We start from the raw sequence: 23806 nt of genomic DNA, 5'->3' as shown, positions 1-23806 counted from the left end.
TCTCATCAGTCTGCAGCTGGGGTAGTGGGGGGGGAGTTGGGCCAGGCCCATGAGGTGAGAGGGCTCCTTTCTGCTCCACCCCAGCTCCAGCCAGGCCAAGCTGAGCTGGTAGCTACTGCTCTCAAGAGGTCCAGACAAGGGGGTGGAGAAAGAGAGTCTCCTCTTGCTTTGCGGGCCTGGCCTATCTGCCCTTAATACCTGAGTCGAGGTAGCTGGGAGGGGCCCCGCAAGGCGAGGGGACTCTCACCCTCCCTGCCACCTCCAGCTCCAGCCAGGTCAAGCCCAGCTGACAGCTCCTTCCTTCCCTTCCCTCCCCTCCCCTGCTGAGGGAAACCTGCAGAGTGCAAAAAATTAACCCTGGAGAGAACCCAAGTCTTCTAAGGCGCTCTGCTTTATAGTACCCTCATCTAATACCTCATTTGAGGAGGGTTAATTTTTTGCGCCATCTTAAAAGTGCTTTGCAGCCATGCACGTGCGTTACATCATGGCTGTAGAGTGCTTTCAGAGGCCTGATCACTCAAAAAATGTATCTTGTGTAAGTACCTGTTAAAGGGAAAGCCACTAGCAAAAAGAACCAAAACACTTCAGCCAACTGAAATGCTAATTTTCCTTCACAGAAAAAAATTCCTATCATCCTTGGATGCCAACCAACTACTTATACTTGTTCATGATGTGAATACTGTTCTTGATTACAATATGGGGAAATTGGCTAAGAAAGCTAAATTACATGGTTTTTAAGAGCACAGAAGTTTCTTGACTTTTATTGAGCTTGTCCTGAAATTCAGATTAAATGTTAACTTGAGCAAAAAATGCTTTTGTTATGTGTTTTGTTTGAAATGCATTTAATTAGTAGTTATTTATTTCTCCCAGTAAATTATGCCCCTCCTTTTATATTAGAACAGTAGGATGTGCACTAGCATGTTAAATAGAGAGAGGGAACACCTCTTCTTGTTTAAAAGAGCAAATGACTATGGTTCAAAATGCTGTCTTAGTCTTTCCAGGCGTTACTAAAATGGAGTATGTTGTAGATGGAATATTCTTATTCTATGCATTTATTTATTTGTTTATTTTTACCCTGCTAATCCTGATACATATAGATAGGCATATAGACCTGTATGATTAGTGCCATAAATTTTTTTTTGCTCTCATTTCTCCGAAAATTCTTAATTTTGGTGTAGTGCTTGGTTTAAATACTTGCGCTAGGTAACTGATTTCTTTGAAAAGACATTTCTTCTTTTTCCTTCCACTTCTCCACAGAAAAGCAGACCGTGAGAGAACTGAAGACTTGGATTATGCTAGCAGAGATTGTAACTACTTTGGCCTGTCTCCAGAGGAACGTAGAGAAAAACAGGCTATAGAAGAATCTCGTTCACTTTATGAGATTCAACAGAGGGATGAGCAGGCTTTTCCTGCCTTATCTGTATGTATGCTTCCTTGCTTATTTTAAAGACACCTTATTAACCATGTAATGATGGCTACTTATCTGTGAATTTATTATTTTGGTAGTTTTAAAGCCCTGGTTTTGTGAACTTCTCTCATTACACATTTCAAAAGTTAAAGATGTTACTTCACATCTCTTCTACAGAAAGCTGAATAAGTAAATATAATTCTGTAGATTTATGTAGTTAGATTAAGATGCATTATAGTTTTTCCACACTCAGATTACTGATGAGCATTGTGATATACGGTGCATTCAATCTTACCTGGTTTGAATGAAGGGAGGCTGTCTACTTCCTATACAATTTTTGTCATTCCCTCATACAGCTGAGCCACAGAAAATGTTCTGCTTGGTGTCTTCTGTTATGTAGAGGTAGGGTTAGGATTTGCTGTGAAGCACAGTTATTTTTCTGAAAAGAGGCTTTCCAGACTGCCAACTGTAAAAACCATCTGATTTGAAAACTGTTTGGATTTGAAATCAAGCAGGGCTCTAACTTTGTTGTCATCAGTAAAGAAAATTCTTCTGGCTGAATTCTGCTCTCGTTTACACCTTTGCAACCCAGTTATTTTCAGTGGAGTTATATAAGTTTAATTGAAGACAGAATTTAGTCCTTTGTTTAAAACTATTCTATTGATGCCTAAGCCAGAATTGTATCCAATACCTTCTCCCATAGCTTGTCTTATGTTAGTTCTGCAAAGTAGGTATTTATACAGAGTGAGTGTCTTTTGAGAGAAGAAGCTAGGTAATAAGCTGCTTTCTTTAAATGGATATCATTCTGAAAAGTGACTTCTATTTTCAGTCAGACAGAAAACAGAAATACAGGCAGCCCCTGCTTAATGCTGTTTCACTTAGCGCTATAGCGCTCATTTTAAATTGATACCTGATTTACCTTAGCACTCAGTGAATTTCGTTATAATGCTCATGGTCAACATCATGGGTCATTAAAAACAATTGCAGTCACCATCATGGGTCATCAGATACTTTTGGTTTCGCTTAACACTCAGTTTTTCAGGAACCAATTAAGAGCGCTAAACAGGGGTTGCCTGTAAGGGAGGTATTTGAACTGAAGTATCAACAGATGTATCATGGTTAGGAGACTGGTGCTTGAGAGAGATCTTGCACGTCTTTGTGGAGATGACTTACTTTCTAAGCAAGGGGGTCTGATTTTGTTCTGCTTTAAGCACTTCAGTGGTGTTAATCTTCCATTACATACATGTGAGTGAAGAATCAGGACTTAAGACCACCTTCTGGAACTTCCTAGGGAAGGATTAGATTGGAGGCAGTCACTGTTTCTGGACTGCAAGGCTAGTTCTGTAATGCCACTGGTCACATAATAGAGGAGCATGATGTTTTTGGAGTGGAAAATTCTAATTTTGAAAGTAGAACAAAGCCTCAGGCTCTTCATTCTGACATGAGATCCCCTGGTCCATCCTTAAAAGTTCACCCTACCTAAGTTCATTACCTGCCTAGCATATTTGGAATACTAAAGCTGCTGCTTTTCTCTGCCTTTTGCTGATGACAGACTTCTTTCATAGAAACATAACAAGGTTATGTGAGGAAATGGTGTTCTATAAATTCTTATGACCGGTACTTTATATAAATCTGAATTTTTTTTTTGCTTTTTCCCATCTCTGCAGAATCAATCTGCTACACAGACTGCTGATACTTTCAACCAGAAAAAGTTCCCAATTGTCAGTGAGGGAAGAAACAGCAAGTGGGGATCAGATGTAGAAGAGCGGACGGATAAAGGTAGCAGCAGTAAAGATGAAGTTTTTATGTATCATTTCAAACAAACAAGGAAACAAACACCCCATATATTTTGAGTCAAGCAGGGTGGGATTTTCAAAGTTGGCAAGGTGCCTAAACAGTAATTTATATACCCAAGTAAGTATAATAAGGGTAATTTTGACATTAGAGACTGAGTCAAATACATTGTGTTTTGTGCTTTGGACATGGGTGTATGTTTTCCTGGTTTACAGATAGATTATGGCTATGAGCAAGATACCTCTTGTAAAACTTTCATACCATCTAGGAGGGCACACAACAGGATGTAAACGCTGAAAGCTAGCCTATCTAGGACTACAAGAGTGATTAGGTGCTGAATTCTACTAAAATTAGTATCAGGTCAGTATTGCAATAGCTGACAATACAGAAAAGTTAAAGAAATTTGCTGTTATGGAGCCTTCTAAGACAAAAAAGGGGTAAAAGCTTTTAGTGTAAAATAATTTTTTAACTAACAAGAGTAAGAGGGTGCAGAAAGTTGGTGGGTAAATATTCATGAGGGAGAATTGCAAAAGAGATTTTTTTTTTGAAATTTAAAAAGTGCCAGAAATGAGGCTATAAGACGTATTTTTCTGTTTCCTCTGCCTGTTCATACATCTGCTAGGTATTTCTTGGAGAGAGAATGGGGAAACTAAGCTCTGCTTTTTGGGGATGGAATTAATTTTGTGGTGGCGAGTTTTTGGTAAATGCAGCTGCCAGTCTTCTCTTTCAGCTCTGGCAGTCTCATTATATTTAAACTCTGAATATGTCCCCAGGTTTCATCTTTGTTACTTCATGTTTGGGTTCCTTCTTATATGTGACACTAACTATGAAGAAGGGTACTTTATAGGGGTGTACTGATAAAGATTTACTGATATGCAGCCCAGCAGCTTGGAGAGCAGCATTGGGCTGATAAGTCTGTTGGGGCGTGGGGAGGGCAGATTGAGGCCCTGGAGCCACGGGCAGCTTGTCTGGGAGGTGGGGATTGGGGGGCGCATTCCCACTGCTGCGCACACCCCCAGGGGAGAAATGAGGGGCATGAGCCCCCTGGATCTGTGTGGGGTGAGGGTGGGTTGCTTGCTTGGGGACAGGGTCAGTGCTGGCCTCTTCCTGGCAAGGACCTGGGCTAGGGCTGTGCTTGGGGCAGACAGCAGTGGCACTGGGAGGAGGGGTATGGGGTGTGCTATGGCAAATTTTGGGGTGGCTGTAGTGCACCCTGCCCCCATAGGGAAGAGGCTGGTGCTAGCCCTAGCCCCGAGCATGCAGCGGCAGCCTACCCTTGCCCCATGCACAGATCCAGAGGGCACCCCCCCTGCCCCCGATGGTGTGCACAGCTGCAGGAGTCGCCCTACACCCCCCGGACAAGCCATTCTGTCCTGCACCCCGCCCCGGCTGGGTAACTCCTGCCCCAGCCCCACTTCCTCGCTTAGTGCGGGGGCCTCAGTCTGCCCCCCCACACCCCTTCCTCTCCACAGAATTACTAGCTGGATGCACTACGATTGTGCTGGGGAAGGGCTGAGTTTCCTTTCACAGCATGATCTTAGGGCTGGGGAGGCGAACTGAGTGATCGGGCTCAGTTCCCTTTTCCCAGCTCCCTGGTCTCAGGTGGCAGCACCCAGCTTCCCTCCCTCATCTGGCAGGCAGATTGGGGCCCACCACCCTGGGAGGACTGGCACAGCCCCCGCAGCCCTCCCAAGGTTGCAGACCCCCATCTTCCTGCTGAATGAGAGAGGCTATATTGAGCTTCCCCGTTAGAGCCGATGGGCGAAATGTCGAAACAGCATCACTGTTTTGATGAAACGAAAAAGAACAGCAGTTTTAAATTGAAACAAAATTTGAAACAAAAGGCTGTTCTGTCAAAACCTTGAAATGCAAGTCGAAACTGAATGGTGCTATTTTGCACGGTCCTACCTACCACCTATCCCCTAGCTGGAATGTCTTTCATGATATGTTCCATAAAGCTGACCTTTATTCTTTTTCATTCGCATCCTTCCCCGACTCCCTTTTGCTGTGATGCCCCTAAGGAATGAGCCAACAAATATATCTATATGGACTTTACTACGCCGTTATGTGTATAAGACTTTGCATATTTGCACTGCACATATCCCTTCCTTTGCTAGCCCTTTGCTTTTTGTTACCACCCTTCATTGCATTACGTCTGAAATTTTGTACGTAAGCTGTCTGTAGAAACCAATTGTGTTTTCATATTAATATCTTGAGATTCCTGTCACAGTTCTGGGATTTGATTATGGATAGCCTGCTTTTTTTTTAAATACGTTGTATAGTAGTTAATTAGGTTTTATAGCATAGAGTATCACTTAAGTATGGCTGGAGAGGTGGATTTGTGGTTGATCAGAAATGGTTGCCTGGCCACACCCTAGACTAGACAGGCTTCCCTCACACTTCTGTTATGGACTGGCAGGCTTCCATCAAAGCTTCTCATATGGTAGATTATATCAAGACAATTTTTCTCTATACACTAATGCTTTAGGAATTAGGTCAAGTTTAAACCTTCTGTCTAGAATGCTTCAGAAATTGTAACCATTAAAGCTTTGTTTTACCTTTTTGTTATGTAAAGATACTGTTTTTGTCAGAAAATACGGAATTGATGAAATGTAAATCTTTTTATAAATGTATCTGCTTTGCTAAAACTGTTTTTGACAGCTTCTCTGGTCTAGTTCTGGTATAATTAAGATTATAGAGACCACAAGCTTTTGTAAACCCATGTTCACGAAATATTGTGCTTGCTCTATCTTGTTTAGTTAGTCTATAAAGATCAGGGGCAGGCAATTATTTTGGGCAGAGGGCCACTTACTGAGTTTTGGCAAGCCATCGAGGGCTGTGTGACAGGCAGCCAGGGACAGATAAATATTAATTTTCTAAATTTTGGGGGGGGCCCATGGGCTGGATAGAATGGCCTGGCGGGCCACATCTGGCTCGTGGGCTGCATTTTCATAGAATCATAGAAGTCGGGTTGGAGGGGACCTTGTAGATCTTCAAGTCCAACCTCCGGCCAGGGCAGGAGAAAAGACTGGACTCAAATGAGTCCAGCCAGGTAGTCATCAAGCCTCTTCTTAAAGACCCCCAGGGTAGGAGCCAGCACCACTTCCCTAGGAAGTTGGTTCCAGCTCCTAGCCACCCTAACTATGAAGTAGTTCTTGCGGATGTCTAATTTAAATCTACTCTCTAATAACTTGTGTCCATTGTTCCTTGTCATGCCAGGGGGCGCTAGGGGAAACAGCGTCTCCCCTAAACCCTTCTGGTCCCCCCTAGTGAGTTTATAGACAGTCACCAAGTCCCCCCTCAGCCTTCTCTTGTGAAGGATGAACAGGTTTAGGTCCCGTAGTCTCTCATTGTAGGGTCTGCTCTGTTGTCCCCGGATCATGCGGGTGGCCCTCCTCTGGACCCTTTCAATGTTGTCCACATCCCTCCCCTGGGATTTTGCCCTCCCCTGATAAAGATGCATATGTCTACCCTGCCTTCAGACTAACACTGTTAAATTACCTTGTTCTAGTCTAAACCAGAGAGGGGGAAGAGGCCTCCTAAAATGGCTAGTAGGGCTTGATAGTTAGAGCACTTCCTTGGTGTGTGGGAGACCAAGGTTTACATTCCCAGTGTACTTGGTGGTCAGTGTTTTTATGCCTTTTGTCTCTTAAAAGAGACTTGGAAAAGTTTTGGCCCAATACGGAATGAAAACAAATTCTGAACTTCAGCATTTTTTATGAAGCAGAATTCTTGTTTTCCAGTCGGCTCTTTTTATTTTAGTTGTGTCTTCTTGCCCTCGATTTACAAAGCGTTACTGATTTGAAGTGACATAGGCTGGAAGATCATGGTGTGTGGGATGATTTAACTTTGGAAAGACAAACTTGTATTGGCTGAAGCTGTGAAGGTGATGAATGGTGTAATTCTGCATTTACTAGATCATGTCTTTTGGTATTACAGACTCCGAATCCAGGCAGATGCACTTAAATCAGAAGCTTGAGCCAAATTCATCTGAGGTAATTTAAAATAAACAAACCAATCGTATTTTTAAGTTGTTTTCTTTCTCTGGAAAGTGCATTAAAACATGGGCTAAAGCAATAAGCTGAAAGGGAACTGCATTCGTTGCTGCTGCTTTCGAACTTTTGGTAGATAAGACTTGAGGCATGTCTGATTCTCAGTTCCTGGATCCTCTACCTATTGGTTGTTCTGGAATCGGAATGTCTGGCGATCTAGGCTACCAGAGCACTTCTGATACCAGGTCTCATTGCTAGTGCAAACCATGTGTTTGTTGTATGATTTACTGTCCAACCAGTAATTTATGCTGTTATGCTAGCATCTTTTGATCTTGTAGCTTGAATAGATCTAGAATTGATTGTCTTTAGTTCTGCTGTTAATGGTCTGTCCACAGACATCAGGTTACATAAATATACTGGTATATGGTGGTAGCTCACCTTTTTCCATTTTGTGTATTTAAAATGTTTCAATGCTTGTTTGTATAAAAACAAACAAACAAACAAAAAAAATCAGAATAGGTCTGACTCTTCCTTATTTTTAACTTTGTTCTAGAGGAATGGTGGAGATGACAGATATCCAGAAGCATCACCTCCTTTAGAACAAGCAAAGACACAACCTCTGTCTCCAGCAGAACAAGTAAGAAAAGTTTGTCTAGCCTCTGGGATTTTCATTAAATTGGTCCAAGGCAAAGTGTATCTATCCTCGTCATCACAGCCATGTGTAATGAAGATCTATTATTAATAAATATTTGCATTCCAGTAACATTCAGATCCCCCAATTTATTATTTAGAGCACATCATGATAAATAATAATACATGGTTTCCATTCCCAAAACTTTAGAATTTAATTTTAGGTTTACTACTCTGAGTGGCTGGGTGAGGGGTTAATTCACACTGAATATGTTAAGTGAATATATTTAAACCTTTTTCTTTTCCCCCCCACCTATACCTTTTATTTCATACCTTGTCTAGGAAATTAGCAGTATTGTTTAAATGTGTATTTTGGTAGGACTCACAAGCTCCAAGGCTGCTGCTGTTTTCTGATTTTCTAGTATTCTAGCAGTCTCATATATGGTGAATATCTAATTAGCACTGTTTTGCTGCATTTAGACACAATGGCTTTTCTTTTTTGAGATTGCGGGGGAAATAGTTTAGTGATTATGGAAGTTGGTAGATTGATGATTCTGGAGACAGACTCCCTGTTTAACCAGAAGTATGAGTACATCCTGGATAGTGTTGGTGCAAGCTTTTTTTTTTTCCACATAGGCATGCTCATATGCCTTAAACTAGTGGTGCTTAACTTTTTTGCCCAGCAGGCTGAATGGCCAGTGCCTGGTCTGTCTATAGGTCAAATCTGGCTGGTGGTCTTGATCTAGGATCTGGGGGCAGGGAGGGTGGTGTGCAATGGGGCCTCAGCCTGGCCGTGTGAAGGATGTGATGGGGCTACTTTGGCTCTGACCTGGCTGTGCAGTTTTGGAATTTGGCAGGGGAAGAGGTGACAGTATTATTGCCACTGCTCCTCCACCTCCAAATTTCTTGACCTGTGGGGAGCCGTATGGGCTAGATGCCATGGCTCTGCCGGCTGCGTTTTGTCCATGGGCTTGGAGGGTTAAGCACCTCTGCCTTAAAGTAACTTTGGAGGGAGAGCTTCGTGTAAGACCAATACTGGCTGCAAAATAAGGGTTCTCCTCTCTTGTATGTAGTCGTTTGAGATAATGTTACTATAAGGTGTTCCTGTATTGGGTCAGTCACCTGTGTACCTCAAATTGTCAAATGTTTGTGGATAGAATTTAGGTGGTTGTTCCAAATGTCATCAGTGAACTCCACTAACTTCCCATTATCTCTCTAATTTTATAGAGACTAACAGAACACTTACCATGTGTAAATCCAGCTGCCTCTCCCGTCTTCTCTGAGGTGCATTTGCCTCCCACAGTGCCTTCTCTTCCAGCCATTGTGCCAGCTTGGCCAAATGAGCCAACAACTTATGGGCCAACAGGTTTGAAGGAAAAATATTTAGAATTATGAAATAGGCTCAATCTTGTACTGTATTAAATCTACACTGATAAATTGGGATATGAAATGATTTGCGACTGGCTCTGGACAGCACTTTGAAAAATTGATAACCTAAGGGAATTAGATACTTAGCTCCCTTAGGCTTTGCTTGAAAGGCTCACATTCTTGTTTTATAAATATGTGTCATTGCTAATTAAAACCGTTTGTATGACCTTTTCATTCTTAAGGGGTGAAAAAAGTTTTTTTAATTTAATTCCAGACTGGGTCATTTAGAGATTGAGCTCTAAGATTCAAATATCTCTGGTCTCCTTCTATAAGTGTGTGTGTGTGTGTGGGGGGGGGGTGTTAAATAATTGAAATGATGGGTTTTCTTTTTTTTAGAAAAGACTTTTCCACTTTGAAGGTTGTTTTGCCTAAATTTGCCTTCACTCAATTTCATTTTTTTAATGTAGAGCTATTTCCTTATCATCAAAAATATTACTCTTTATATTCTTGATCCTTTGCTTTCTCTAGCTCTTGTTAATGTCCTTCACCCAAGTTAGATGTTTGTTTCTTTGATGTTTTCCTTTGTCTAGGTATTCCAGGCCAAATGCCTGTTTCGCCATTGATGCCGCCTCCGACAACGGGGCCCGACTCCGTTGTATCCCAGGCTCAGGTAACATCTGCTCCAGTTGCCGGAGTTCCTGTGTCTGTACAAGCGGTTAACCAGCCTTTAATGCCTTTGCCTCAGACGCTGAATCCTTATCAGGACCCACTGTACCCTGGATTCCCTTTTAATGAAAAGGGAGAGAGAGCCATTGCACCACCTTACTCCCTATGCAGTACTGGAGATGATCTGCCTAAGGGTAAGAAACACTTTTTATATAATTTTAGATCTTGCTCTTTCTTTTCTGCCCCCACCATGGACAATCTTTGTTTAAGAACACAACATCTGGATGAAATAGAATGGAAGGAGTTCCTTAATATATTGGTTGATTTATGTCAACCATTTTAATAATTGTTGTGTTAGAACTTTATTTCTTTTTTAAATAATTTGTGTGCATCCTTAGCTTTCATTGCCAATGTGTAAATTATTTCAAGTGATGACAATCCTATTGTGAACCTTTTCATGGTTATTTGCGACATCAGTTTCACCAAATTTCTGATCATATGCAGTTTTATATTTTTTAGAGATTTCTTTGACCAGACATCTGTCCCCTTTTACAACAGTGAAAGTAGCAGATGGAATTTCATGTTACTTTAATAACAATTTTGAAGCTTGCTCAGCAATTTCTTTTTTGGCTTGGGAAAATGTTGTGGCATTCTCAGAAGAAAACAAGTTCATAGAGAACATACTGTGCCTGCTTGCATAGAGAGTCGTTTAGTGAACATTCTCTGCTAATCCAGAAACTGGGAAGTAGTTCTATTAAAACTGAAATTTAAAACTGCAGTAGAGTTCCCAATCACTTGCATCAGTCCCAAGGAAGTCAAACTATCAGGCTGCAGTAGTGGTTTAAATGCTGAAATTGAAATTGTCCAATGCAACTTAGCTGAAAACCACCAAAGATGAGACCTGATTTCTCAGGGGAGGGAAGTGCGTGCAATGTCCTTTTAAACGTTTTAATTGATTAATGATGTTTTCTCCTAGATAAAAGTATTCTTCGATTTTTCTTCAATCTTGGTATAAAGGTAAATATCCAGATTTCTATTGGTGGGATTATCCTTTCTGCATTCAAAAAATGGTAATTTAATAGAGGGAAGAAGCAAAAATTTGATTTAATAATAGCAATTTTCTCAGTTTTATAGGGATCAAATGACTTGGGGTTTTGGATCCATTTTAGCCTCTAGGTTGCTGAAATCCAGCCCAGATCAAAAGTGACAAAAAATCATTACCGTCTTATGGTTGTTTGGCTCGTATTAAAATAGAAAGTATGTCCATAATAATATGTGGTTACTGCATTTCCTTTCATTCATTGATCTCAAAATCCTTTACATAGGAGGTCAGTATTGTTATTCCCCTCTTTACAGATATAGGGAACTGAGGCTTGAAGAGTTGCCAAAGTTACCTGTTAGGCCAGGTAACTTCCTTCCTTGGAGGTATTTAAGAGGAGATTGGACAAACGCCTGGCTGGGGTCATGACCCCCCAGCACTTTTTCCTGCCCAGGGCAGGGTGTCAGACTCGATCTAATAGGTCCCTTCCAACCCTAAAATCTATGAAACAATCCATACCTGCAGCAAACCATGAAGTGAAAGGTATTCATCCACTGCAGATTTTGGTGGAGACCCCAAAATTAAGTATCTAATAGAAATAAAACTCAAATAAAGATAAAGCATCATTTCAGAGGGGTTCAGGTCCTCCACACTGACTTAATACTTCATTTTCATGTTTTGTAATTCCCCCCCCTTCAGATTTTACATTCAGTATAGTGTATGTATTTCAAAGTTTTTTTAATGAGACCAAGCATGCAGAGCAGGTTGTAAAAGGTGTATATAGGAAGTGAAACCCTGGTGAATTAAGAATCACCAGTCATTTGACATTGAACTTTAAAAGGGGACCAAATGACTGAAGAAGACCTAGGTTTTTCTCTAGGTGTTGTATCTTGGTTCTTGTTTCCATACTGCTTCACTTAGATGGAGTTAAGGATGTAAGAATGCATTTAATAATTTAAGGGTAAAACATAACTTTATGAGAAAATAGTTGACCTTGTATTAGCGTAGCATGAATTGGGATCAGGGCTATAGTTATCAGAAAACAACTATTGGAAACATGCAGGGTGTTCAGAGTGAAGATTATTAAAGAGAAGATGAAGCATTTTGAAAATCTGGAAATGCATATGTTAAGAAAACCTAACAAAACTCTGTTTGGGCTAAGTAATACATTTCCAAAGTAGTGTCCATTCATAAAGACTGCTTGCAGATGTTTTAAAAAAAAAAAACAAAAAAACAACAACCCCAAAACCTGCTTTACCAGAAGAAGCAACACATTAGTGCTTCCCGGTTTCATGGCATCTGTATAGATAGGGCGCTTCAGTTGGGCTTTTTGGTACTTTTATGTAAATCTGAGCCAATCGGCTATTATATGAAAGCGCAAAAAAAGCCCCACTAAAGCTCCTGATCTATACAGACAGTGAGTGAGCTGGATCCAACTAACGCACTGCCTCTTAGGCATGCACTGGGTTTACTAAAAAGTGCTATTTTTTGTTGTTGTTGTTGTTTGTTTGTTTTTTTGTGTGTGTTTTTTTTTTTTTTTAACATCTGCAAGCAGGCAAAAACCAGGTCATCTTGTTGCTACCTAAACATTAGGATGCTTTGGTAGGAGTACTGCCATTGATTTGAATTTGCTCCTATTTTTATTATGGCCATACACATTCCACATAACATGTTCTTGACCTATTGAATACTAATTTGATGTGGAAATATGTTACTTAAGTATAGGCAAACTGGAAGAAGTCAATCATTTTGGAGTAAGTGTTCACACAGGCTATTTTATTAGTACCACTGACATGGTATAATCTTATACTGGCATCTTTTTGGCATCTAGTCAGATCTGAAGTTTTAAATTAACAGCATGCACTCCTAACCTTATATAGTTTAAATAGTTGTGTTGTCTAGAGTGACACCATGACATTGTAGTTTCTATCATTTTTTTCCATCCTGCTCCCATCCCCGTTAAAATTTTAAATTTCACTATAAAATATGCTCTGAACTCAAACTTGGGACCCTTCAGTTATAGAATGCAGTGCTTTGAGTGTGGAGGAGTTAATTAACAAAGTTGAAAAAATATGTCCAGCTCCAATTAAAAAATGAAAAGTCAGTGTTGATAAGTTTTATAGTTGATCACAGTCCAGTTTAATTTTTAGAAAATTATCAGGTTATTAGTATCATGCTATGTTAGGAAAAAATGTTTTCATTTCATAGATCGAAATATTTCCTGACTCTCTTTTGGATTATGATGTGCACTGACAGTATTGTGATCCCTGGTGAAGTCTGTCACCCTGTCTTTCAGCACCATCTACTGGTCATAAGAACATACATGTTGTATTGGGTCAGACCAGTAGACCATCAAGCCCAGTATCTGACTCTGACAGCAGCAGTAGATGTTTTAGACTATAGCTATCCAACTTCTGAGTGATCAGGAGGCTACACCTTTCCCTCCCTTGTGCCCCACCCCCACTGGAACACACCAGCAGCAGCACATAATGCCATGTAGTCTCTCTGAACCCAACAGCCATGGGCTGTGTGCTGGGCCACCCCACCTCCAGAGGGCAAGGGGGGCAGAAAGCAGAAGCTAGAGAAGGGAGGGGAACCCTGGAGACTAGGGTGGCAATAGCAGCAGAACAGTGGTGGAGGAAGTGGCACCTGCACCAGCAACAACATGCTAACCCCTCGGGCTGGATGTAGCCCATGGGCCACCTGTTGGACAGCCCTACTTTAGAAAGAGAGCATGTGAACAAGATCTGATTAGAGTGAGCTATAGTCCTGTCCCTGGCATCTACCATCAGTTTAGGGATTCAGAGGATACCTCCCTGACTGTTCTGTTTAACAGTTAAGTCACAGTATCCTTTCTTACCAGTCAAGAGTAGAACTGCTCACAAGTCAGATAGGGCAGATCTGGGAATTAGATTTTGACTTAATGCACACTTGTCCCACAGAGGCACTGATTAAAACTCGTGGCAGCCTGTCCATGTCTACCTTGAGTGGACTTACTCATGGAACAGTTAGTTCTGAGACCATAGAAACTATTGTTACAGCTCACTTTGTTTTCCCAAAAGTTTATATTTAAACATTAAAAACGTATTCAATGATCTATTTCCAGTTCTTACCTTTTCCCCCCACAGCAGTAGGGAGACACGCATTTAAAAATAAGAATGTGACTAAAACAACAAATTTCTCAGATTTCTGTCTTGGAAAAAAATGACTAGGTTTCAACTAATGCCATCTAGTGCAGTATTTTTATTTGTTTTAATACTGTAGACTGAAGCATTTCTTTATTTTACAGGCATACAGCTGTCCTATGTGGGCACCACATTCTTATTTGTACCCTCTGCACCAGGCCTATGTAGCTACTTGTAGAATGTACCCAAACGTTTCAGTTCCTGTATATCCACACAACCCTTGGTTCCAGGAGACCCTGCTGACTCCAAATGAAAGTGAAACTGCACAAACAAACAGGCATTTTCCTATGCAGAGTGAGGCCAGATGTAATGGTCAGAGTTCACAGGTTGACAATAGGTCTCCATCACTGCCTCTGCTTATATCTACAGCTCAGGTTTCAGAAAGTCAAGGACCAGTCTGTGTAGAGTCTGAAAATCCAGTGCAAGGTCTTCATACTGATTATGATGATTCACTGAGAGGGAAAAATATGTTCCCACAACCACCCTTTGGACACAGTCAGTTTCTAGGAGCTGTTCCAATAGCTCCTCCTTTTTTTCCGCATTTTTGGTATGGTTACCCGTTTCAGGGTTTTATTGAAAATTCAGTGGTGAGACCTAATGTTGTCATGTCACCTGAGGACAAGGGGGCAACTGCTACCACCTCAGAAAACTTATATTTGGCTAAAGAAGGCAGTTCCCCAGTTCCTGTAACAAGTTTTGTGGAGCAGGTACAGAAGACTAAAAGTGACAGTAGCTCCAATACCGTGCCACCCCCTGTGGCTAGTGTGCACAGTGAACGTGATGTCTTGAATGAAACCTCAGCCAGGGTGCCTAAGATGGAGCAAATATGTACTACTGCTTCTGCCGAACAAGCAAAGGCTGGATTACCAAACCGGTCTCCACAAATACAGGGTGTTGAGAGACAGACGGTGATGTCAAGTGCTTCACCATCGTTATCGGAGCCATCAAAAAATGAACTGAAAACTACCGTTCCCAGTCGTAAGGAAAAAGCAGACAAAGCCAGAGATCCCAAGACTGCTGGTAACGTACAGACCAGTTCTGGAGAAAGTAGGGCCCAGAGAACAAAAGAAGAGAGCTCTGAAGATGAACGTGAAGTGTCTGATATGCTGAGAAGTGGCAGACCGAAGCAATTTTATAGTCAGGCCTATGGAGGTGGCAGGAGGCCTAGAAATGAATGGGGCTATCCTAGCAGGGGAGGATACCAATATCCAAGAGGTGAGGAAGCTTGGAAAGGACCACCCAGCAGAGGCAGAGATGAAGGTTACCAGTATCATCGAAACCTTAGAGGGAGGCCATATAGGAATGATAAAAGGAGGGCAACCCTGGGAGATGGTCAGAGGGGACATCAAACATAGGAATGCTTACTGGAATGTTTATAGGAATGTTTATTGGAGAGCTTCAAATGCAAAAACTAGTTTGAAGTAGAGATTTCTAAATCTTCCCAAGTGTGCGGTGAGTTGTTGTTTTTTTTGGGGGTGGTGGGGTTAGTTTTGTTTTTAAGTTAAGGGTACGCTCGAAGTGAGGCCTAGGGGGAAACAAACTGTGAACATCTAGTTCTTAGCAACTTAAAATTTGTTTTGGTTTAGAATTTTTTCCAAGTATCTGAAAAGTAGAGAATAAGGCTATTATTTAAACTATAAAAACAGTATAGGTTTAGCATTGAACTCTTTCCCCTGCCCCCAAAGGTTTGAGCTTGTGATACAGTAAGATGGTTTAAAATATTTAGTAGATTGACAGAAATAGAGCATTTGACATGATCTAGAGTCTAAATTGATTAGTAACATTGCACCAAATATAAATGTGTATTTTATCATAAAATGCCTTAGTTTTAAACTGAGCTAAAGGAATTCTCAGCCTACCGCACTGTTGTCTTTGACATGCTTCCAACCCAAAGGCCTTTCATCTCAAAATCTGTCAAACTTGAATGTTTTCTCTTTAATGCGTTACATGTATGGCAGCCAGCTAACCTTGTGTCTTAGGTATGTTGTATATAGTTCTTTTAATATTCATAGGGTATATTTTTGAATTTTAAAAAGCATTTGTTGAAATCAAAATAGAAGTAAGCAGTCAAGAGTAGCTGTGTGTGAACTGATAGGAAATTCAATAGAATGGCTGTTTCCACCAAGAATTCGTAATGCTGGCGTGACTAGAATGGTGCCTATGCCAACAAACTAATTACAAAGACAATAAAAATGTAGATGCTATGCATTTCCAAAATAATTCTGCATCTGTTAATAGCAGAAGGTTTTTTTTTATGCCACTTTAACACTAATGCACTGACAAATCCTAATATTTTGAGAGATGCATAAAATACATGTTACCTTTTTTTAAGTTTGTATTAAATGCTACTGTTCAGCTTTTTGTTCTTGTTGCACTATGATGCAAATCTGTTATGCTTTGCATGTACAACTTATTGCTGGAACTACTTTTTAAAACAAGATAGGTGTACTTTCACTATATATATATATTCCCTAGAGTTTAGAAGAAAGTGGCTTTTGCCTTATATTTTTTCACTGTGTGTCAAAATTCTGATTGTGTCTTTGGACCCCTAAAAGATGATGATGGCTGCAGTGTTTCTGATTGTGTTTGCTGTTTGGAATTCAGCTATCCAAACGCAGACAGTGCAAGTGTGCACAATATCCACTCAGCTCTGTTGCTTTGTAAAATTAACCATTGTGTATATTTTTATATCTCTGTATATACCAGTATATAAGGTGATGGTGCCCTTTTATTCATGTCTGAGATTGTATACCTTTGATCAGGAAACTTGAGTGATAGCTGTGATAAAGTAATTCTTTTCAGATGCATGCCATGTATAAAACACCCAATTAAAAATAAATGTTTTTCCTTTCACTTTCTTTTCTAAATTATATATTTTTAACCACTGGTGTAATAACATTTGTCTTCTGGTTCTGTTGCTAACTACTAATGGTATGTATCAGCAGAATTTAGTGGATTGCCATTGTATTGTCAGCTGCTGAGTTCTGCTACAAAGCTGAACTCGTGAAGTGACCACTGAACAGCAATTAGTGTTTAGGCACTTTGCAAAATAATATATGCAAATTAGCATTCATAGTGATTTCTAAGGGTTGTTCTCTTTTTACCTGAAAAAGACCAACCTATTTGAGTGGGGAAAAAAAATTCTTTTTGGAATAAAATTTAGCCTTACCCTGTAGAGTTGCTATTGAAAACTAACATGCTGAAAGGGTATATACTAACTGTGCTTTTAAACTTTATTCAGTGATTATGGGTTGAGGCTTAATGAATAAGGCTAAGGAAGCTTCTCTTCATATTCTGTAGCTATTTTGCTCTTTAGACTGCTATGCTGTGAGCCCTATCCAATGTCATGGTAGTTTTTCCTGCGCATTGAATGGGCATTAGACTAAACATTTCCTCATCTAGTTTTTTATGGACTGCTATTCTTTATCTCAAGTCAGAAAGTGCTCTTTCTAGACTTTTTCCTCAGGGAATGATGAAAACAGGAGCATGTTGGTAAATTGTGAAGTGTACTGCTATGTGGTTTTTGTTCTTTTTTCCCCTTTCAAAGGTGACCTGCAAAAGACTGAGCCTGTCCCTTACTTTGCTAATCATCTAAGATGGTTTGACATCTGAAATGTGGGATAGTTGGAGGCTTTCCCCACCCCTGACCTTGCTTCTCTTTTCCCCCTGTTATTTGGAAGGGTTGGGGGAAGGAAGTGAGGGGGGAGGGTTAAGGCCGGTCTGCTCTTGTCTAGTTGGAAGACTTGAGGAAAGGAAGGTCTAAGATTGCTTGCCAGCTCTACTGCCCTGGTTGATCATGGTTTTCAAGCATATGAATCCGATTAGTCAAGGTGGCTACTCTGAATGTTTAGCATGTGCTTTAAGCACCTTGTTGAATGCAGGCATATCAGCTTAATCAAAGATACCAAGGGAAGTGAAACTTTGTCATATCTCACTTAAAATTTTGTCATCAAAATAAATAGGAATTAACAAACAGAAAGCCCAGAGTTGAAGTCTAAAAATTCTTTCCTTGGCTTTCACCCTTGACTCTGATATCTTCCAGGTTTTTGTCTCTGGTCTGTATTGGCAAGTCTTAGACATGTTAGGAGTGCAGTTTTCATGCTCCTGACAGTCATCTTGGCAGAAGCCCTGGCATGGATAATTCAGTTTCTACCAACAATAGGTTGCCAGTATGTCATTTGAAGCTATATGAGCAAGTGCTCACTGTATACACCCAGCCTGACGGGTGTTTTTCTAAACTTATTTCCAACTGAAAAACCAAACTGGAATAAAAATATTCATATCCTTAAGGACTCCAAGAAAAGGGGAGCAAGCTCTATCGTCTTTACAGGTTGCATTTGATAGCTTTTCCGTATACAGGCAGTAACAGCAGGTAAATGTTCACCAAAGGAGATGCTGAACTCTTACTTACTTTAAAGGTATAAATATAGCTGAAAAGCTACTTTGTGTGGACTACCATGGGTCAGTAACTTTTTCCAAGTTGGCTTTTTTTTTTGTTCTGGTGTCTGAAAGTTGAATTGTATGCTGAGACACTTTAGAAATAGCATTTTCAGTTAAAGACCTTGATAAAAAGTTAATGTTGAGGTTGCTACCTTCTCATCTTTTTTGGCTTTATTTTGTATAAAAACATTGAAATTAGAAGAGACTTATTTTGGCGTTTTTAAAGAGGGAGGCCATGTGGTGCACAGTAGGGCACAAGACCTGGGAAACAACATTGTCTATTGTCTAGTAACTTAACTGCAGGTTCTCCATCTACAAAACATACTTTTTAAAGCTGCAGGTGAAAGTACTTTTAAGTATTTTTTCAAGGAATTGGCTTCAATATCAGAGGAAGTTTGACTTAATGTGGACAAGAACAATTATCTTAAACGTCACCTAATCAGAAAGCCTTAAGTATAACTTTCAAATAATTGCTTTTTTTCTTGACCAAAGGGTGGGAGTCTGTTCCTAAACAAAGACTTGCATAGCTTGAATTGCTTTCTTGTTTTGATCTTCATTTTGTGCCTTTTCTTCTCTTAGTACTACTGTACTTCATTGCTAATAGGCCCATGCTTCTTGGGACAATCTGCTCTTTCAGTGCACGTCTCCCTTGGGCACAACAAGTTATTCAAGCTCTACAGGCAGCTTCCTGTAGGAGCCAAGGCCTACACACTCTCATGATGTCAAGTGGTACAATGCAGAGTTTAATCTCTAGATATTTTCCGGCTCAGCAGGTGCTTTCTACTATGTCCTATTCTCATTGTCCCTGTCTTGCTTTGAAGTCCTACTGTTGCTAACACTGCAGCTGCAGCAATGCTAGAATCCCGAATTTAGACCATCCTGTCCTGGAAGCAATAACTGGCATTCTGTTGCAGCTATCTTCTTCTTTACGTATTTCTGTTAATTCCTTCTCTTTTCACTGGTTTACTTGATAAAGTATTTTCTTGTGTAAAGCAACAATTGAGAGTTGGATAAAAATGAGAGTGTAAACTTAAAGCATGTGTGGCAGCAAGCGCAACAAAATTGGCTGAAAACAGTTCAGAAATTACTTTAGCTAATTGCAAACTTAAGCAATGAACTTCAACAGAATATTTTAGCAGCTGTCTTCAGTTCTTAAAGGTTACTATTTTTCCTTTTGGTTAAGGCAACATACTGGTCAAGTTAGTGGACCTATGGTCTATTATATCTGTCCTGAGTTTTTTTTAGGGGTGAGCCACTATGTACCTAAAGCCTAACTGCTTGCTTTTCTCTTGTCCAAGCAAGTCAAGCAATGTACAAGTAAAGTCTATCTCACTTTTTTTTTAATTTAGCTAGATACAGCTTGTTTTAACACCTTTCCCTCTGACCCCACACACAATTATGGAACAGCCTGCAAGACAGGCCTTTAAAGACACTGAGCCTCCTCAGCTCACATTTAAGCCAGGAGGCATTCCATACCTCGCACAATGGCACCGTAACACTTTGAGCAATATATACATGGTATTGTAGGAGGAGAGACGTGCATGTCCTAATGCTGCAAACACCATTTTTGGTTGAAATTACTTGAATGACAGAACTTGGCAATGTTAAATCTGGCCTCACACTGAGTACAGTTGATGAATATGTGAAGTTATGTGTAACAGTACACCTCTTGAAAGGTTTGAAATTATGCTATCATATCACTTTTGTATATATTATATTCAATGGTCTTTTTCTATGTTCTATATTTTGTAGCCAAGAAAAGTGTTTTGCAAGTATCTGAATGTATAAAATATTTAATGCCTTTATGGTGTGATGCTGCATTGTGTATATAAAAAAAAAAAAAAAAATTAAAACATTTCGTCTTTAACTACCTTGACTCTAGTCTGCTAAAAACCTCTATACAGCTGTAGGTATTACTGAACTATGTAGTAGTTCTGCCTGGCACCCAAGTTAACTAACCTCTTAAAGAAAAAAGTTTATAAAGTTGGTTAGATAAAGAAAACCAGAAAAGAACAGACAGATGGTATCTCCTTTTATAGTTAAATCATTTGGCCTTGCTGTAAAATTCGATCATGAATCTCTCATGTACTTAACTGCCTGATTCAGGATAGCATTTAATGAGTTCCATTTATTTCACAGGCTGATAGTGGTGCTTTGTTGTAGCAGAATCTAAAAGAGAAAAGAAGTTTTGACCAATACTTCCCAAATTGATATAGTAATGCGTTTAACGTTTTTATTTTCAAAATAGTAAATACTATTCGCACTGCAATCCAAAGCCTGAAATCTTTTGAAGAACATAACACTGCTAGATTGTGCCTTAACTAGAAGAATTTACCTACCTTCTCCCCCATCTTCTTACAGGTTTGTCCTGTATTTGGTCAGGGGCAGACTGAAATGCTTTCTTCTCCCCACCTGTTACTATGAAACATTGCTTCCATTATCAAGATTCTTACCAGATGTCCTATGAAAATTATACACTAGCATTAGGATACTAGAATAGCTCATAGAGCAACAACTGGGAGTCTTTTACTCTGACAGGCTTGAAATACCAGATCTAAAGTTATCCCGTTTTAAGTATTACCCCTCCTTGAAGAGGTTGCAATGCCCACTAGCGAGGTTTAGCAGATAACACTTTTTGTTAACCTGGACTAGCATGAAAGAACTTTGTGCTGCCACTGCCTTAATTTAACTTTTGATAAATTACTCCTAATCTCAGTCTACTCCTTGCAGAATACCCTAGACCAACTCCCAATGGAAGTGCTTTGATATCTGGCTTTATTTTATGGAAAAAGTAGGGGCTGATACCTGCTGGGAACTCTCAGGACTACAAAGGAGTGCACCACCAGAAATAAAGCAGTGTTTTCATAATAAACTAACACTAGTACAAAGAGACTCCATATCCAACCAACTTCATGTGCCTCAGAGCCAGCTACAGTGTAACTAGTTACTTTGGCATTGCTTAATCTGGGGCATGTTGTAGTACCATCCACATCTAACACAAACCTTAGAGCACCAATTTTGAATACGTGATCTCAGGTGACATCCTTCACACTACCAGCAATTACCACCTAGCGGGTACTGCCCCATCAATTACCCTGAGAATGCCAGGTTTTGCATTTAACCCCAAATTGCTTTTTTTCATTCTTAAAGCACTAACAGGAAAGGATCCCCACCTGTTCTCCTGATGACCCTTTATTATTATGAGCCTGAGCTGGGAGTGGTGTGTAGATTGGACTGGCAGGCATCCATCTTCCTGGCCCTTTCATGCAACTTGCCCTTGTGCCTACAGTCTACACTACCATCTACTACTACTGGAATAATCAGCTGTACCTTCCAGGGAATTAGGATATCTTGTGGTCCATGAACCTCAAAGGATTACTCGAAAAAACCTGACTGAAGAGCAGCCTATGCCAGTTCAAATACAAAGCCAATTAACTGGAAATACTATTGGAAGTAGTATAGGAGTGCATCCCACAAGCTCTTAAACATTCTTCACATCTTTATGTATCCACCTCTGATAGGCTTTGTTTACTGTAATAGACCCCAGTATCAATACATCTCTACAGAGAGGGACAGGAGGTACTATATATCCATTAGATCTGCTTGCCTTGATGTTCAGTGCCTAGCTTTCTAATGTGATGAAAGAGCAAACTGCCAAGATCTGAAAGAATATGTGTTTCCTCTAACTCCATTTCCAAAGCACCCAGGAATATCTGACAGGATACTACCATAATCCACCTGAAGATCTCTAGTAGAGATTGCTCAGTAGCTGGATCTCATGCTCCCATAAATTCATTTGCTCAAACTCAGACCTCTTCAACTGGGCTTTTAAGGCAGCAGATCATGTTACTCCTAGATCAAGTTTTCTTTTATACTGGCAGTCAAGCAAAGAAATCCTATTTCTTGGATGTTCAAGCTAGAATGCCAACAGGTTAACTTAAATTGTTAAGTTCCATGTACCTGAGAAAATTCTGAAAGAACAGTTCATTCAAAGTTAACCTGGGAACAATGAACAGGATACTAGATGAAAAAAAAAAACTTTAGTGTAGGTCAGTGGCCACCTGCATTCACTGACCCACTCCAGAGCCAGAAAAGTTGCCTGTGAGGCTGTCTCAGAGTTAGGTCCCACAGCTGTCCTCAGACCCACTGGTGATGTGTTTGCAGCTGCCTCGAAAACAACTTTTGGCTCTGAAGTGCAACCGCAGACTCAGATGGATGAGACTCATTCAGTTCCACCTCTCCATGAAATCTGCCACTGATATTGTTTAGACAAGTCCTTGATGGGAAGCAAAGTCAAATTAGTGAGGTTTATTCTGGATGTTACCACTCCTCCCAATTTCAGAGTGAGGAACTCCAGTCAGTAAGACAATTAGGCCTTCATAATGGACTACACCAATTCACTTTTTATGCGTCTAAGCAATTTGGTTTGTCAAGAGTATAGAATACAATGACACTGATGCAAGTAGTACACAGCAGTGACTATAAGCTGCATGAAGTAAGGAATGTTAGCTGCATTTTCTTCCCCTTTTCCAGCTCATGGTTCAGATTTACTCAGCACTTGAGATGCAGTCTCTAGTATTCTCCCTTCCCAGGGCCTCCCAAGGCAGTTATAACTGTCTACTATGATTAATGAAGCCAGGACATTTGTTTGAGGCGCAATATATCAGGGAATGCCATACTGTGGATCACCTTTCACAGTTAAAAAGCAGCTCATACCTGGAGTTTCAGAACACAATGCAAGACTTACCTTCCATAGTACATTGCAAAGAGAATATGAATAGAAGCAATCTTTTTTATGTTCTGTTCTCAAAAACAGAAGTCAACAGACTTCTGGACAGAACTTATTTTCTAAGCAATATATGGTTCCAGCTAGAACTAATTTCAGAAATGTATACATAACTTAAAGTTGTCAAAGACCTATGCATTTGTTTAGAAGGCTTGGAAAAAAAAGTGACATTATTTCAAGTTAGTAGATTCAAGATTGTTAATACGATACAGTACATGGTTTGGGTACTTCTATTTTCCCTAAACTAGTTTTTGCAACCCAGCAGCAGCATAAGATGGTGACAGTGATCAAAAGCCTCTGAGGACTGGTTATCATTGCTTCTGTGAAGTAGATGGAGTCTTGCTGAAGACGTTTTACTTCCTCCACCCTGTTGTAAAAGCCTGCACAGCACACAACTAATGCTCACAATTAAAGCAGTACCTACCATAAGCCTAGTGTTTGGCTATCTGGATTTAACATACAGTGTTTCAGTTATAGAAGTTAAATTGGAAGGGGTTT

General features: G+C 40.2%; 1 protein-coding gene across 8 annotated transcripts in view; it reads left to right on the top strand.

Moving 5' to 3' along the window:
- OTUD4 (OTU deubiquitinase 4) overlaps positions 1 to 20398 on the top strand; it is a 64389-nt gene extending 43991 nt beyond the window's left edge. For 7 of the 8 annotated variants that reach the window (XM_090036328.1, XM_090036325.1, XM_090036326.1 and 4 more), the window contains 8 exons: positions 1258 to 1420; positions 3076 to 3187; positions 7142 to 7197; positions 7748 to 7831; positions 9052 to 9190; positions 9783 to 10052; positions 10835 to 10875; positions 14187 to 20398. In XM_090036328.1, the coding sequence (XP_089892454.1) occupies positions 1258 to 1420; positions 3076 to 3187; positions 7142 to 7197; positions 7748 to 7831; positions 9052 to 9190; positions 9783 to 10052; positions 10835 to 10875; positions 14187 to 15437 (2116 nt within the window). In that variant the 3' untranslated portion in view covers positions 15438 to 20398. The remainder of the gene's footprint in view (positions 1 to 1257; positions 1421 to 3075; positions 3188 to 7141; positions 7198 to 7747; positions 7832 to 9051; positions 9191 to 9782; positions 10053 to 10834; positions 10876 to 14186) is intronic. The other variant, XM_090036330.1, reaches the window with a different exon arrangement.
- Positions 20399 to 23806: the final 3408 nt, after the last annotated feature.

This window comes from Crocodylus siamensis, chromosome 2, assembly GCF_052110815.1.
Source record: "Crocodylus siamensis isolate JL-2025a chromosome 2, ASM5211081v1, whole genome shotgun sequence".
Classification (NCBI taxonomy): domain Eukaryota; kingdom Metazoa; phylum Chordata; order Crocodylia; family Crocodylidae; genus Crocodylus; species Crocodylus siamensis.
This window is presented reverse-complemented; position numbering and strand designations above follow the sequence as displayed.